The following is a 15,256-nucleotide window of genomic DNA, read 5'->3' on the forward strand; positions in this document are numbered from 1 at the left end:
TGGGCTTTGGGAATCACTAACAAGCCGGAGTCCTTTGAAGGCAGATTTCTTGCCGGGACATTTGGTACAATACAATCGGCAAGATAGGATGGAGCTAGACGGTGTAGTATTTTATACGTAAGTAGTAAAACCTTAAAGTCACATCTTAAGTGCACAGGAAGCCAGTGCAGGTGAGCCAGTACAGGCGTAATGTGATCAAACTTTCTTGTTCTTGTCAAAAGTCTAGCAGCCGCATTTTGTACCAACTGTAATCTTTTAATGCTAGACATGGGGAGACCCGAAAATAATACGGTACAGTAATCGAGGCGAGACGTAACAAACGCATGGATAATGATCTCAGCGTCTTTAGTGGACAGAATGGAGCGAATTTTAGCGATATTACGGAGATGAAAGAAGGCTGTTTTAGTAACGCTTTTAATGTGTGCCTCAAAGGAGAGAGTTGGGTCAAAGATAATACCCAGATTCTTTACCGTGTCGCCTTGTTTAATTGTTTGGTTGTCAAATGTTAGAGTTGTATTATTAAATAGAGTTCGGTGTCTAGCAGGACCGATAATCAGCATTTCCGTTTTTTTGGCGTTGAGTTGCAATCTACTAATAAAAGAAAAGTAATTCAAGTCCTGATCTGACTCAGGATCTGGAATATTTCATTCCAGATTCGGTCCAATATTTACAAAGTAGTCATTGAAGCTTTCAACCACTTGAAAAATATTGTCATTTTTAAGGTTTCCATCTAAGAAGTATTTTTTTGTTCCTGTCTTCATAGTTGACAGTAATAGTATTTCCTACATGCTCATAAGATACTAGTTAGCTTGTTCTTATACATTTTGTACTCATTTTCAGCCTCTGAAGATTTTTGTGTGATAAATGTTCTATACAATGTATTTTTCTTGTTGCTCGCGTTTTTCAATCCCTTAGTCATCCATACTTGATTCTTCTTCTTCTTCTTCTTCTTACTAAAGTTTTTTCCATTGACAATGCTGGTCATGCAGGCATGTGATTATAACTTAATGAAAAATACGGAAAATAAGCTGGTGGTCTGGGGTCCGCAGGTCCAGGGCAGCGCCCTGGTGGCGGGACGAGTTTTTTTTTTTTTTTTACAGCAATTGAACATGCAAAAATGTACCAAAAAAGCACCATGTTTTAGTGTTTAAAGAATTTTAAAATTATCAACAGAGTTTACATAAACAAATTAATCACTATGTCTGTTTCAGTCCCTATGTTATTTGATCACACAGTAATTACAACTTGTGTTCACACGACATCCATTGCTTTCGGTTCCCCTTGAGGGGGGGGTTGCCCACACATGCGGTCCTCTCCAAGGTTTCTCATAGTCATCATTGTCACCCATGTCACACTGGGTGTGAGTTTTCCTTGCCCTTATGTGGGCTCTACCGAGGATGTCCTTGTGGTTTGTGTTGTGGTTTGTGCAGCCCTTTGAGACACTGGTGATTTAGGGCTATATAAATAATCATTGATTGATTGACATCCACAGGAACCACATGGGTTAGCCTACTCTATACAGTATTTACAATCTTACTAGTGTTCACTTCACAGCCACAGATGGTTCATCTAGTTATTTACACATTACTTTGTTTCATTCGCACACTACCTTGGTATTTTTGCTTTGATGGCTCTGACATGAGCCTTCCTGGCAAATTTCTGAGCCGCTTACATGTTCCTTTTTTTTTCTGCTTTGGTGGATTCTGCTTTGGATTTTATAGACAATTCCTGTCTCTTCGACTCCCTCTCCTCTTCTAACTGCTCCAAATGCAAAAATAATAAAGAGCACAAACAATGTTCATTCTGTTAGCTAAAAGTATTTTGGAAAAAGACTATATGCTTCATCTACATCATTTAGACTGTACGAAATGTCCCAACTTTGTTCTCTCAGATCATTCTTCAAAGCGTTCATACTTTTCGCTGTGTATGGTCTTCGGAACGTCTTTATCATCCACGTTCCTCCCGTAGTTTACGTCATAGTTTGTGAAAACCGATAGATGATCACTGATGTCGGTTATGAGCAGACCACTTGCAGTACTGTTGTCAAAATAATTAATAAATATTTTAATTCTGATTTTTTCCCCCCAATGTTTTTGGGTGGCGATTTGTCCAGGGTGTAAAGCCTTCCGCTCGATCGTAGCTGAGATAGGCACCAGCGCCCCCCGGGACCCCAAAGGGAATAAGCGGTAGAAAATGGATGGATGGATAGTGCAAATAAGTGGGCCTGGTGGCCTTTGATTCTGCTTGGTGTTGTAATTTTAGGGTATGAACTTATGCCACAGCAGGGGTGTCCACACTTTTTTGTAGCGAGGGCCGCATACAGAAAATTTTAAAGATGCGGGGGCCAATTTGATACATTTTGTACATTAAAGATGATAAAAAACAATGCAATGTTAATCAATAACAACAAAATAGCCAGATCTCAGCTGTGTGTTATCGCTAACGAATCACATTTTAATCTAACCCCCTTAAGATACCTAATGTCTTCTTATTATCAAACTCTTCTAATACCAGGGCGGCATAGCTCGGTTGGTAGAGTGGCCGTGCCAGCAATTTGAGGGTTGCAGGTTCGATTCCCGCTTCCGCCATCCTAGTCACTGCCGTTGTGTCCTTGGGCAAGACACTTTACCCACCTGCTCCCAGTGCCACCCACACTGCTTTAAATGTAACTTAGATATTGGGTTTCACTATGTAAAAGCGCTTTGAGTCACTAGAGAAAAGCGCTATATAAATATAATTCACTTCACTTCACATTATCATTCCACAAACTTAATCCTTTTTGAGGGCTTTCGCATTGTCAAAAACACATATTGCAAGAAATTTGTATACATTTTTGGGGTAATTTGGGACACTTGTATGTGTTCTTAGTTTTTTGTGTTTTTCTAATGTAGTATGTTTATATTGTTTTTAAAATATGTCGGCGGCCAATAAAAAAAAATTAGCTACAGAACACGCTTTGGCCATCAATCAATCAATCAATGTTTATTTATATAGCCCTAAATCACAAATGTCTCAAAGGACTGCACAAACCATTACGACTACAACATCCTCGGAAGAACCCACAAAAGGGCAAGGAAAACTCACACCCAGTGGGCAGGGAGAATTCACATCCAGTGGAACGCCAGTGACAATGCTGACTATGAGAAACCTTGGAGAGGACCTCAGAAGTGGGCAACCCGCCCCCCCCTCTAGGGGACCGGAAGCAATGGATGTCGAGCGGGTCAATCCTGTGCTATACATTGTGTTCAAAAGGTTGATATTAAAAATCAATATACAACTAAAAACTCCAAGTATGTATGACTTCTTTCTTTTTACTATAATTTTGTTAAAAACGCACAGAGTAAAAGTGCATACGTTCTAAAACCAAATCAGCAAAACACTATCGGACTGTTCTTCTATTGTACAATGGAGCGGTAACGTTTGACATGTTTTATAGGTATTACTGCCATACTTTTAAAAATGCACATTGGCCAGCCATTCACCAGTTAGTTAGATAGATAGATAGATGGATAGATGGATAGATGGATAGATAGATAGATAGATAGATAGATAGATAGATAGATAGATAGATAGATAGATAGATAGATAGATAGATAGATAGATAGATAGATAGATAGATAGATAGATAGATAGATAGATAGATAGATAGATAGATAGATAGATAGATAGATAGATGGATAGATGGATAGATAGATAGATAGATAGATAGATAGATAGATAGATAGATAGATAGATAGATAGATAGATAGATAGATAGATAGATAGATAGATAGATAGATGGATGGATGGATGGACGGACGGACGGACGGACATACAGACTTACTCATCGATTTTTTTTTTTTTTTTAATTTTATTTTAATCTTCTATTTTTTTTTCTCCCCTCCCCCTTGTTTACCTGTATGTCATCTTTTTTTGTAAGGGGCGCTGGAAGCCGGCAGACCCGTCAGCGATCCTGTTCTGTCTCCCTGTAATGTTTGTCTGATCTTGAATGGGATTGTGCTGAAAATTGTAATTTTCCTGAAGGAACTCTCCTGACGGAATAAATAAAGTACTATCTAATCTAATCTAATCTAACAATGAGGAAATTATATTGTTGTTGTGCAGGTTTTTACACACAGTAACAGAAGTAATGAAAAACTAAAAATGAGTAAAACATATCTATTACCGATTACACTATCTGTAAAATAAAACACTCCTAACAATCGTTTTGCACACCAAGAAAAAGATGACAGTAATCACGTAAGTGCGTTGCAAAGTCTTATGGCTGTGGGTCGACAAGACATGCTGTAGCACTCTTTCTTGCACTGTGGATGCAACAGTCTAATGCTGAAAAAGGTTGAAAAAGTGCATGGAGTGAGAGGGATTGGACATTATAGATGTCGACTTCGTCAACAGCCTTCTGTCGGCCACGTTCTCAATGCTGTCTAGTGGGCAGCCTAGGACGGAGTCAGCTCTCTTCATCAGTTTATTAAAGGCCTACTGAAACCCACCACGCAGTCTGATAGTTTATACATCAATGATGAAATATTAACATTGCAACACATGCCAATACGGCCTTTTTAGTTTACTAAATTACAATTTTAAATTTCCCGGGAGTTTCGTCTTGGAAACGTTGTGTAATGATGACGTGTACGCAGGACGTCACACGTTTTTAGGAAGTATAAGTGCTACGCACACACAGGTAAAATTTGTCTGCTTTAACGGCATAATTACACAGTATTTTGGAGATCTGTGTTGCTGAATCTTTTGCAATTTGTTCAATTAATATTGGAGAAGTCACGGTAGAAATATGGAGTTGGGAAGCTTTAGCCTTTAGCCACACAAACACACGGTGATTCCTTGTTTAAAATTCCCAGAGCTGAAACTTTACTATGGATCAGAGCGGGGTCAATGCAGACATGGATCCCAACCGAATGTCTACCAGCAAGGTTTCGGTGCGAAAATTGTGGTTAAAAAGTCGCTGAGCTTGTGTCGTACTTACAGCTGCCGTCGACACCCGTGAGACATGGCGTCAGGACACCCGTGGACAAACCCCTCCGACTATCAGGTAATATTAAACTCACTAAAACACTAGCAACACAATAGAAAGATAAAGGATTTCCCAGAATTATCCTAGTAAATGTGTTTAAAAACATCGGAATAAGTCCCAATGCTATCGCGTTTTTTTTATAAGTTTTTCTAGTCCGTCGCTATTAATATCCTCAAACACGAATCTTTCATCCTCGCTCAAATTAAATGGGGAAATTGTCGTTTTCTCAGTCCGAATCACTGTTTCTGTTGGAGGCTCCCATTAAAATAAATGTGAATATGTGAGGAGCCCCCGCACTTGCGACGTCATCGTCTGCGACTTCCGGTAAAGGCGAGGCTTTTTCGGGAAGTACCAAAAGTGACGAACTTTATCGTCGATTTTCTCTAGTGAAGTGAAGTGAATTGTATTTATATAGCGCTTTTCTCAAGTGACTCAAAGCGCTTTACATAGTGAAACCCAATATCTAAGTTACATTTAAACCAGTGTGGGTGGCACTGGGAGCAGGTGGGTAAAGTGTCTTGCCCAAGGACACAACGGCAGTAACTAGGATGGCACAAGCGGGAATCGAACCTGCAACCCTCAAGTTGCTGGCACGGCCACTCTACCGACCGAGCTATGCCGCCCCTCTACTAAATCCTTTCAGCAAAAATATGGCAACATCGCGAAATGATCAAGTATGACACATAGAATAGACCTGCTATTCCCGTTTGAATAAGAAAATCTCAACGGCTCCTCCGTTGGCTTCTCTCAGAGACACTGGCGTTCACCGCAGCCCTCCGACTTTCAGGTATGACTTTATAATCTCATTTAAACACTATTAACACAATAAGCAGATAAGGGATTTTCCAGAATTATCATAGTAAATGTGTCTAATATCTGAATCGCTCCCACTGCCGCCGCCTTTTTTTTCTAGTGCTTCACTCTAACTTTCCTCCGCTTGGGATGGTTTCCTGCTGGCTCCGCTGTGAACGGGACTCTCGCTGCTGTGTTGGATCCACTTTGGACTGGACTCTCGCGACTGTGTTGGATCCATTATGGATTGAGCTTTCACAGTATCATGTTAGACCCGCTCGACATCCATTGCTTTCCTCCTCTCCAAGGTTCTCATAGTCATCATTGTCACCGATGTCCCACTGGGTGTGAGTTTTCCTTGGCCTTATGTGGGCCTACCGAGGATGTCGTAGTGGTTTGTGCAGCCCTTTGAGACACTAGTGATTTTTGGCTATATAAGTAAACATAGATTTATTAATTGATATATCAATAATGAAATATTAACATTGCAACACATGCGAATATGGCCGGTTTAGTTTAGTTTAGCAATTTTAAATTTCCCGCGAGGTATCCTGTTGAAAACGTCGCGGAATGATGACGCTTATGTTGACGCGTGCATGTGACGTTATTGGTTGGAGCGGACATTTCAGCCCAGCACCACTCACGGCTAAAAGTCGTCCGATTTAATCGCATAATTACACAGTATTTTGGACATCTGCGTTGCTGAATCTTTTGCAATTTGTTCAATTAATAATAGAGACGTCAAAGAAGAATGCTGTTGGTGGATTGCAGCTGCTTTTAGCAAACAAAACACATCCAGTGTTTTCTTTGTTTGTTGAAGCTTTAACACGGAGCGGTCAAGCGAACATGTTTCTCTACCACATGTCAACCAATTGGGACATTACGTCGGCTCTTACCGGAGACTTGAGCGGATTATGGGCACCTCCTCCTGCAGCTCTCAAAAAGGCAGCTGTGATCTTGGCTCCTCCGTTGGCTTCTCTCAGAGACACTGGCGTTCACCGCAGCCCTCCGACTTTCAGGTATGACTTTATAATCTCACTAAAACACTATTAACACAATAAGCAGATAAGGGATTTTCCAGAATTATCCTAGTAAATGTGTCTAATAACATCTGAATCGCTCCCACGCCGCCGCCTGGAGATGTCGCCTTTTTTTTCAAGTGCTTTACTCTAACTTTCCTCATCCACAAATCTTTCATCCTCGCTCAAATGAATGGGGAAATCGTTGCTTTCTCGGTCCGAATAGCTCTTAATGCTGGTGGCTATGATTATAAACAATGTGAGGATGTGAGGAGCTCCACAACCCGTGACGTGACGCGCACATCGTCTGCTACTTACACATTACTCACACATTAAAAGCGTTACTAAAACGGCCTTCTTTCATCTCCGTAATATCGCTAAAATTCGCTCCATTCTGTCCACTAAAGACGCCGTGATCATTATCCATGCGTTTGTTACGTCTCGTCTCGATTACTGTAACGTATTATTTTCGGGTCTCCCCATGTCTAGCATTAAAAGATTACAGTTGGTACAAAATGCGGCTGCTAGACTTTTGACAAGAACAAGAAAGTTTGATCACATTACACCTGTACTGGCTCACCTGCACTGGCTTCCTGTGCACTTAAGATGTGACTTTAAGGTTTTACTACTTACGTATAAAATACTACACGGTCTAGCTCCAGGCTATCTTGCCGATTGTATTGTACCATATGTCCCGGCAAGAAATCTGCCTTCAAAGGACTCCGGCTTATTAGTGATTCCCAAAGCCCAAAAAAAGTCTGCGGGCTATAGAGCGTTTTCCGTTCGGGCTCCAGTACTCTGGAATGCCCTCCCGGTAACAGTTCGAGATGCCACCTCAGTAGAAGCATTTAAGTCTCACCTTAAAACTCATTTGTATACTCTAGCCTTTAAATAGACTCCCTTTTTAGACCAGTTGATCTGCCGTTTCTTTTCTTTTTCTTCTATGTCCCACTCTCCCTTGTGGAGGGGGTCCGGTCCGATCCGGTGGCCATGTACTGCTTGCCTGTGTATCGGCTGGGGACATCTCTGCGCTGCTGATCCGCCTCCGCTTGGGATGGTTTCCTGTGAACGGGACTCTCGCTGCTGTGTTGGATCCGCTTTGGACTGGACTCTCGCGACTGTGTTGGATCCATTATGGATTGAACTTTCACAGTATCATGTTGGACCCGCTCGACATCCATTGCTTTCCTCCTCTCCAAGGTTCTCATAGTCATCATTGTCACCGACGTCCCACTGGGTGTGAGTTTTCCTTGCCCTTATGTGGGCCTACCGAGGATGTCGTAGTGGTTTGTGCAGCCCTTTGAGACACTAGTGATTTAGGGCTATATAAGTAAACATTGATTGACTGATTGATTGATCCACGAATCTTTCATCCTCGCTCAAATTAATGGGGAAATCGTCGCTTTCTCGGTCCGAATAGCTCTTAATGCTGGTGGCTATGTTTATAAACAATGTGAGGATGTGAGGAGCTCCACAACCCGTGACATCACGCGCACATCGTCTGCTACTTCCGGTACAGGCAAGGCTTTTTTATTAGTTGCGAACTTTCTCATCTATGTTCTCTACTAAATCCTTTCAGCAAAAAGAATGTCAATATCGCGAAATAATCAAGTATGACACATAGAATGGACCTGCTATCCCCGTTTAAATAAGAAAATCTCATTTCAGTAGGCCTTTAATATTTCAGTATGTGCAATATATTTGATTAGGTCGTAGTTTACCCAATGCCAAGGCGGGGTTTATGCGTTTGTTTACATGTTTATAAGCTACCACTGCAGTGATATGTGATGCTAAAGAAGAGGTGCGGCGGCTTTGAACATGACACCAACATGTCTTGCTGAGATGTGGAAGTGGAAAGGTCACGACAAAGTAAAAGTGAGACAAAATAGGGCAGAAGTGGTGTAAAGTTGAGTAAAAGTTGTGGCCAAGTTAGGACCGGAGAGGCCCATCCATAAAGGCAGGAAAACAGCAACGAGGCGCGCCTCGAACAATTCCCAGCGGCTCCCTCAAGATTTTCCATTTGTTAGGAATTCAACGGTAAAACTTTGTCTACAAATGAAACATTTTCTCACACCGACACATCCCCTTCGTTGCCGGCGGGAGAGGAGCAGACGAAGAGCGGCCGCGGTCAAACTTGTTCGATCTGAGAGCTAAACGGCGCTAACGATGGAACGGAGATTTATGGTTTTTACTCACCGACGCCGTACTTTTCCTTCTTGGTGGGCACCCAGCGAGACATCCTCCGACCTCCTACGGGTTCCACAAGGCCCCGGTTGGAGTCCTTAGTGCTTTCGAATGCCGGACTTTTTGCTTCACTTTTGGCCGAGAGTTGTGGAGCTACTCGGGGTAGCCATCTTTTTTTTTTTTTTCCAATGACAGGAAACTCCAGCAGGGGGACCAAAGGGACTAACTTTTCCCACCCGGAGGGCGTCATGGATTCAAATATAGCGGGATATTTTATTCTTTAAACACAATTACAACATTTTAACACATTTTCTTTTTTACAGGAACTTAATAGCACAATTCGTGTGTGGCGTACAGGGGCGCTGCTACATGTTTGGAGGCCTCGGGGAAATGTATCAACAAGGTAAAAACCTTTATATATTTGCCTTTAACAAACCAGTATTTTCTTTTTGTCATTCTTTTTTTAATGTTTCCTTGAATGCACCTTTATTTAGGCTTTGTTTAACACAAAAGTAACTTGAAATTTTAGTCAAATAAAAAAAAAAATCGATTTTTTTTTTTTTTTTTTTTTTTTTTTTTGCTACATTTCTGAAACTTCTGACTGGAATCATTCTTTTTAAGATGACTTAGTGAGATCTTCAATTTAATTTAATCATGTAATTATATATATATGTATAAATATATTTTTATAATTGCCGCCGGGGCGCTAATTAATTTAAAACGTCCTCTCACTCCTGCGCTTACCAAAGGCATGCGGTAAAAGTAAGCATGCGCTAATTATTTTTAAAACCTCTTCTCACTCCGGCACTTACCAAAGGCATGTAGTAAAAATTTGAGTGTGATGTAAGCTTGGACCTTAAATCCTACTGAATAGCTCTTAATATTCTTCCCTTTTTGCGATTTCAAATTACCGGTATTGAAATCAGCCTCCTCCATTCTGAAAATGATGACAGGGGAAGTGTCACTTGTGATGTCACAAGTTTGAACAGGCGGTAATATTAAGCATGCGCTAATTATTTAGCGAAGCGAGTTTGACCCGGCAGTAATTCATACTATATGCCCGACGTCAATTCAAGCAAATACGGTATTTAGGTTTAACAAACTAGTAATTTATTTTTTCTTTCTTTTTTTTTTTTTTATTGTTTTATGTTTCTTTGAATGCACCTTAATTTAGGCTTTGTTTAACTTAAAAGTAGCATGAAATATGGTCCCAAAAAAATAATCAAATTTTTTTTGCTACATTTTTGAAACTTTTGACTGGAATTTTTCTTTCTAAGGTGACTTTGTGAGATTTTTAATTTAATCATGTAAAAAAAAAAAATGTTATATTTTTTTCTAAGTTACATTTTTGTGTGTTTTACCGACCGATGACAGGAATCTCCAGCAGGGGGACCAAAGGGACTAACTTTTCCCACCCCGGAGGGCGTCATGGATGAAAATATAGCGGGATATTTTATTCTTTAAACACAGTTACAACATTTTAACACATTTTCTTTTTTACAGGAACTTGATAATAGCACAATTCCTGTGTGGCGTACAGGGGCGCTGCTACATGTTTTGAGGCCTCGGGAAAATGTGACAAGGTAAAAACATTATATATTTGCGTTTAACAAACCAGTATTTTCTTTTTGTCATTCTTTTTTTAATGTTTCCTTGAACACACCTTTATTTAAGCTTTGTTACACAAAAGTAACTTGAAATTTTGGTCAAATAAAAAAAAAAAAAATCAATTTTTTTTTTTTTTTTGCTACATTTATGAAACTTCTGACTGGAATTATTCTTTCTAAGATGACTTAGTGAGATCTTCAATTTAATTTAATCATGTAAATATATATATGTATAAAATATTATAAACTTATCACTTTCCTCGGGCACTGTTCCCCTAGCATTCAAAAAAGTGGTTATTCACCCTCTTCTTAAAATCCAATCAATCCAATCCACTTTATTTATATAGCATATTTAAACAACAATAACGTTTCCAAAGTGCTGCACAGCCATGTTAAAAACAATTGTAAAAAAAAAAAAAAAAAAAGACCTAACCTCGATCCTGACCTCATGGTAAACTACCGACCGGTGTCTCACCTTCCCTTTATTTCAAAAATCCTCGAAAAAATTGTTGCAGGGCAGTTAAATGAACACTTAGCGTCTAACAATCTATGTGAAACCTTTCAATCCGGTTTCAGGGCAAATCACTCCACGGAGACAGAAATGTATCAACAAGGTAAAAACATTATATATTTGCCTTTAACAAACCAGTATTTTCTTTTTGTCATTCTTTTTTTAATGTTTCCTTGAACACACCTTTATTTAAGCTTTGTTTAACACAAAAGTAACTTGAAATTTTGGTCAAATAAAAAAAAAATCGATTTTTATTTATTTTTTTGCTACATTTCTGAAACTTCTGACTGGAATTATTCTTTCTAAGTTGACTTAGTGAGATCTTCAATTTAATTTAATCATGTAAATATATATATATGTATAAATATATTTTTATAATTGCCGCCGGGGTGCTAATTAATTTAAAACCTCCTCTCACTCCTGCGCTTACCAAAGGCATGCGGTAAAAGTAAGCATGCGCTAATTATTTTAAAACCTCTTCTCACACCGGCACTTACCAAAGGCATGCAGTAAAAATTTGAGTGTGATGTAAGCTTGGACCTTAAATCCTGCTGAATAGCTCTTAATCTTTTTCTCTTAATGCAATTTCAAATTACCGGTATTGAAATAAGCCTCCTCCATTTTGAAAATGATGACAGGGGAAGTGTCACTTGTGATGTCACAAGTTTGACCACGCGATAATACTAAGCATGCGCTAATTCTTTTGCGAAGAAAGTTATACCCGGCAGTAATTCAAGGCAGGCGCATACTATATGCCCATCAATTCAATGAAGTACGGTATTTACGTTTAACAAACTAGTAATTTCTTTTTTTATTATCATTTTTATGTTTCCTTGAACGCACCTTAATTTAGGCTTCGTTTAACATAAAAGTAAAATGAAATTATGGTCAAATTAAAAAAAAAAAATCACATTTTTTTGCTACATTTTTGAAACTTTTGACTGGAATTTTTCTTTCTAAGGTGACTTAGTGAGATTTTTTATTTAATTATGTAAAAAATTATATATTTTTTTAAGTTACATTTTTATGTGTTTTACCGACCGATGACAGGAATCTCCAGCTGGGGGACCAAAGGGACTAACTTTTCCCAACCCGGAGGGCGTCATGGATGAAAATATAGCGGGATATTTTATTCTTTAAACACAATTACAACATTTTAACACATTTTCTTTTTTACAGGAACTTGATAATAGCACAATTCCTGTGTGGCGTACAGGGGCGCTGCTACATGTTTTGAGGCCTCGGGGAAATGTATCAACAAGGTAAAAACATTATATATTTGCATTTAACAAACCAGTATTTTCTTTTTGTCATTCTTTTTTTTAATGTCTCCTTAAACGCACCTTTATTTATTAAAACAAACCATTCAGCTCCGGCGTTGGTCTTCCTTTAGTAATTATCTCCTGCTTCGCTTGAAAGTCCACTTTAGAAAACTGTTTAAGTGCGCAAATGTAGTCATCCATGTTGAAAGTCGCTGTGGCACTTACCCGCTGAGGCCACCGTAAGTCTGGGATCATGAGCGCCCCGCCCCTATCGTGAGGCACGAGAACTGTTTGCCTCACCTCAGACTTTTTTTCTCTGCCATTTTGATGGCTCAACCCACACACAAAACGTGTTACTCGCTGCGGCTCTTGACTCGCTTACGCCACCGTATGTCTCTGATCATGAGCGCCCCTATCGTGAGACACAAGAACTGTTTGCCTCTCCTCAGACTTTTTTTCTCTGCCACAACACACCAGACAAGAACGCGCTCTGACCGCAGGGCAGGCAGAGAAGTTAACGAGGGATTGCAAAAATTCAGCGATTTCGAAGAAAAAAATTATCCAACTTGGTGAAGCTAAATAAAAATGAAAAACTAACAATTACAATTATTTTATCATTATATATTTTATTTATTTGCACTATCGCATGTGAGGCACTGCCTCCCCTGACCGCACGCCACTGTTGTAGTTCCTTTTGACGTATTTCACTTCCTTCAGTTTTAAAAGTCTTCCAAGAGTTCAACATAGTTGCCGCGATTAGCAGAGCTCATACTCTCATCATTTCCACGAAATGCGAGCTGCTGTTCGACATCTTTTCAAATCTCTCGGTTCTCTTTTACCTTAGCATTGTGGACACTGATGTTGAGTCGCCGCTGTTCATCCCAAGCCGAGTCTATCCTCGTCATCCCAAACATTTTTAGCGCAATCTAGCTTTGAATATGACCGCTCATGTTTGGTGAGGTTTCTTTGCAAATTCTTTAGGTCACAAAATCCCATTTGAGTCCACACAGTTCCATAGGTTGAAAAAAGAAGGCAAGGAAAGCAGAAAAGGCGGTTTCTTGCAGAACATCCGCAAAGCCAGTCTTTTCACGTACACCACTCCGTTTGGAAAGAGCGAGTAACTTTCCGCCCTGCTGATCGAAACAAACCATTCAGCTCCGGCGTTGGTCTTCCTTTAGTAATTATCTCCTGCTTCGCTTGAAAGTCCACTTTAGAAAACTGTTTAAGTGCGCAAACGTAGTCATCCATGTTGAAAGTCGCTGTGGCACTTACCCGCTGAGGCCACCGTATGTCTGGGATCATGAGCGCCCCGCCCCTATCGTGAGGCACGAGAACTGTTTGCCTCACCTCAGACTTTTTTTCTCTGCCCCTTCGATGGCTCAACCAACACACAAAACGTGTTACTCGCTGCGGCTCTTGACCCGCTTACGCCACCGTATGTCTCTGATCATGAGCGCCCCTATCGTGAGACACGAGAACTGTTTGCCTCTCCTCAGACTTTTTTTCTCTGCCGCAACACACCAGACAAGAACGCGCTCTGACCGCAGGGCAGGCAGAGAAATTAACGAGGGATTGCAAAAATTCAGCGATTTCGAAGAAAAAAATGATCCAACTTGGTGAAGCTAAATAAAAATTAAAAACTAACAATTACAATTATTTGATCATTATGTATTTTATTTATTTGCACTGCCTCCCCTGACCGCACGCCACTGTTGTAGTTCCTTTCGACACATTTATACTTGAAAACGCTTAATTTAGGCCAAAAATATGTTGAATATGGAAGTAAAAAAAATCTGCAAGAGATTGAAGCCGCAAACCTCAAAGCGTGAGGGGGCGAAGGACGAGTGTATAGCGCCATCGGGGTGTTTTTCTGTTCTTTATGTACATATTATAATCTAATACTTTGAGGACTCTCTCAATTATGCCCACACCCCCAGATGGCTAATGTTTTTTTTTTGGGTGCTTTTTATATTCCCTCATAAAACAAGATACAATCTTTATGCACTGCTGCAACAAAACACAACCAAACATGCATAGGAAACATCTTTACAGGAGTTAATCTATGTGAGGACATTAATTAAAGCAGTAAACTATGTTGATTACAAAACATACACTGTGAATACATTATTTGGCATTTATATCCAGTCCACTGTTTTGTTATATATTTATTTGCACAATGAGAGGCACTATTTCTAATAAAAGTTTATGGCTTATAATAAAAAAAAACAAAAACTTTCAAAACAAGACACGGCACTAATGTCTTAATTTCTTTTGGCTGTCACCGTGACTATAATGACAATCAAAACACCAGAGGGCGCTGCCGCAGCCACACATGCCCTCCAGGGAAAAATAGCTTTTATTCCACGTAATGGCGACATCTCATATTATTAGTGATTCCTAGAGCCCAAAAAAAGTCTGCGGGCTATAGAGCGTTTTCCGTTCGGGCTCCAGTACTCTGGAATGCCCTCCCGGTAACAGTTGGAGATGCTACCTCAGTAGAAGCATTTAAGTCTCACCTTAAAACTCATTCGTATACTCTAGCCTTTAAATAGACCTCCTTTTTAGACCAGTTGATCCGCCGCTTCTTTTCTTTTTCTATATAAGACTTTTAAAGTCATTTTGATAGTAGGCTAATATAGACACTTACATCATGTGTTGCCTTCATTATAACACTTATATAAGGCTTTTAAAGTCATTTTGATAGAAGCTATTATAGCTAATACAAACACTTACATCATGTGTTGCCTTCATTATAAAACTTATATAAGGCTTTTAATATTTTTGCGGCTCCGGACAGATTTTTGTTTTGTATTTTTCGGTCCGATATGGCTCTTTCAACATTTTGGGTTGCC

At 39.7% G+C, this 15,256-nt stretch overlaps 2 protein-coding genes across 4 annotated transcripts in view; one reads left to right on the forward strand and one right to left on the reverse strand.

Annotated features, from left to right (window-relative positions):
- The window catches only part of dock1 (dedicator of cytokinesis 1), a 537,727-nt gene extending 528,438 nt beyond the window's left edge, over positions 1 to 9,289 (reverse strand). For both annotated transcript variants that reach the window (XM_061907548.1, XM_061907547.1), the window contains exon 1: positions 9,037 to 9,289. In XM_061907548.1, coding sequence (XP_061763532.1) covers positions 9,037 to 9,274 — 238 coding nt within the window. In that variant the 5' untranslated portion in view covers positions 9,275 to 9,289. The remainder of the gene's footprint in view (positions 1 to 9,036) is intronic.
- Positions 8,602 to 15,256, forward strand: part of LOC133557236 (serine/arginine repetitive matrix protein 2-like) — a 94,241-nt gene continuing 87,586 nt past the window's right edge. The window contains exons 1-3 of one of the 2 annotated variants that reach the window (XM_061907550.1): positions 8,602 to 9,427; positions 10,528 to 10,607; positions 12,322 to 12,404. The gene's annotated coding sequence lies outside the window, so the exon portion shown is untranslated. The remainder of the gene's footprint in view (positions 9,428 to 10,527; positions 10,608 to 12,321; positions 12,405 to 15,256) is intronic. The other variant, XM_061907551.1, reaches the window with a different exon arrangement.

This window comes from Nerophis ophidion, linkage group LG08 (genome assembly GCF_033978795.1).
Source record: "Nerophis ophidion isolate RoL-2023_Sa linkage group LG08, RoL_Noph_v1.0, whole genome shotgun sequence".
Lineage (NCBI taxonomy): Eukaryota > Metazoa > Chordata > Actinopteri > Syngnathiformes > Syngnathidae > Nerophis > Nerophis ophidion.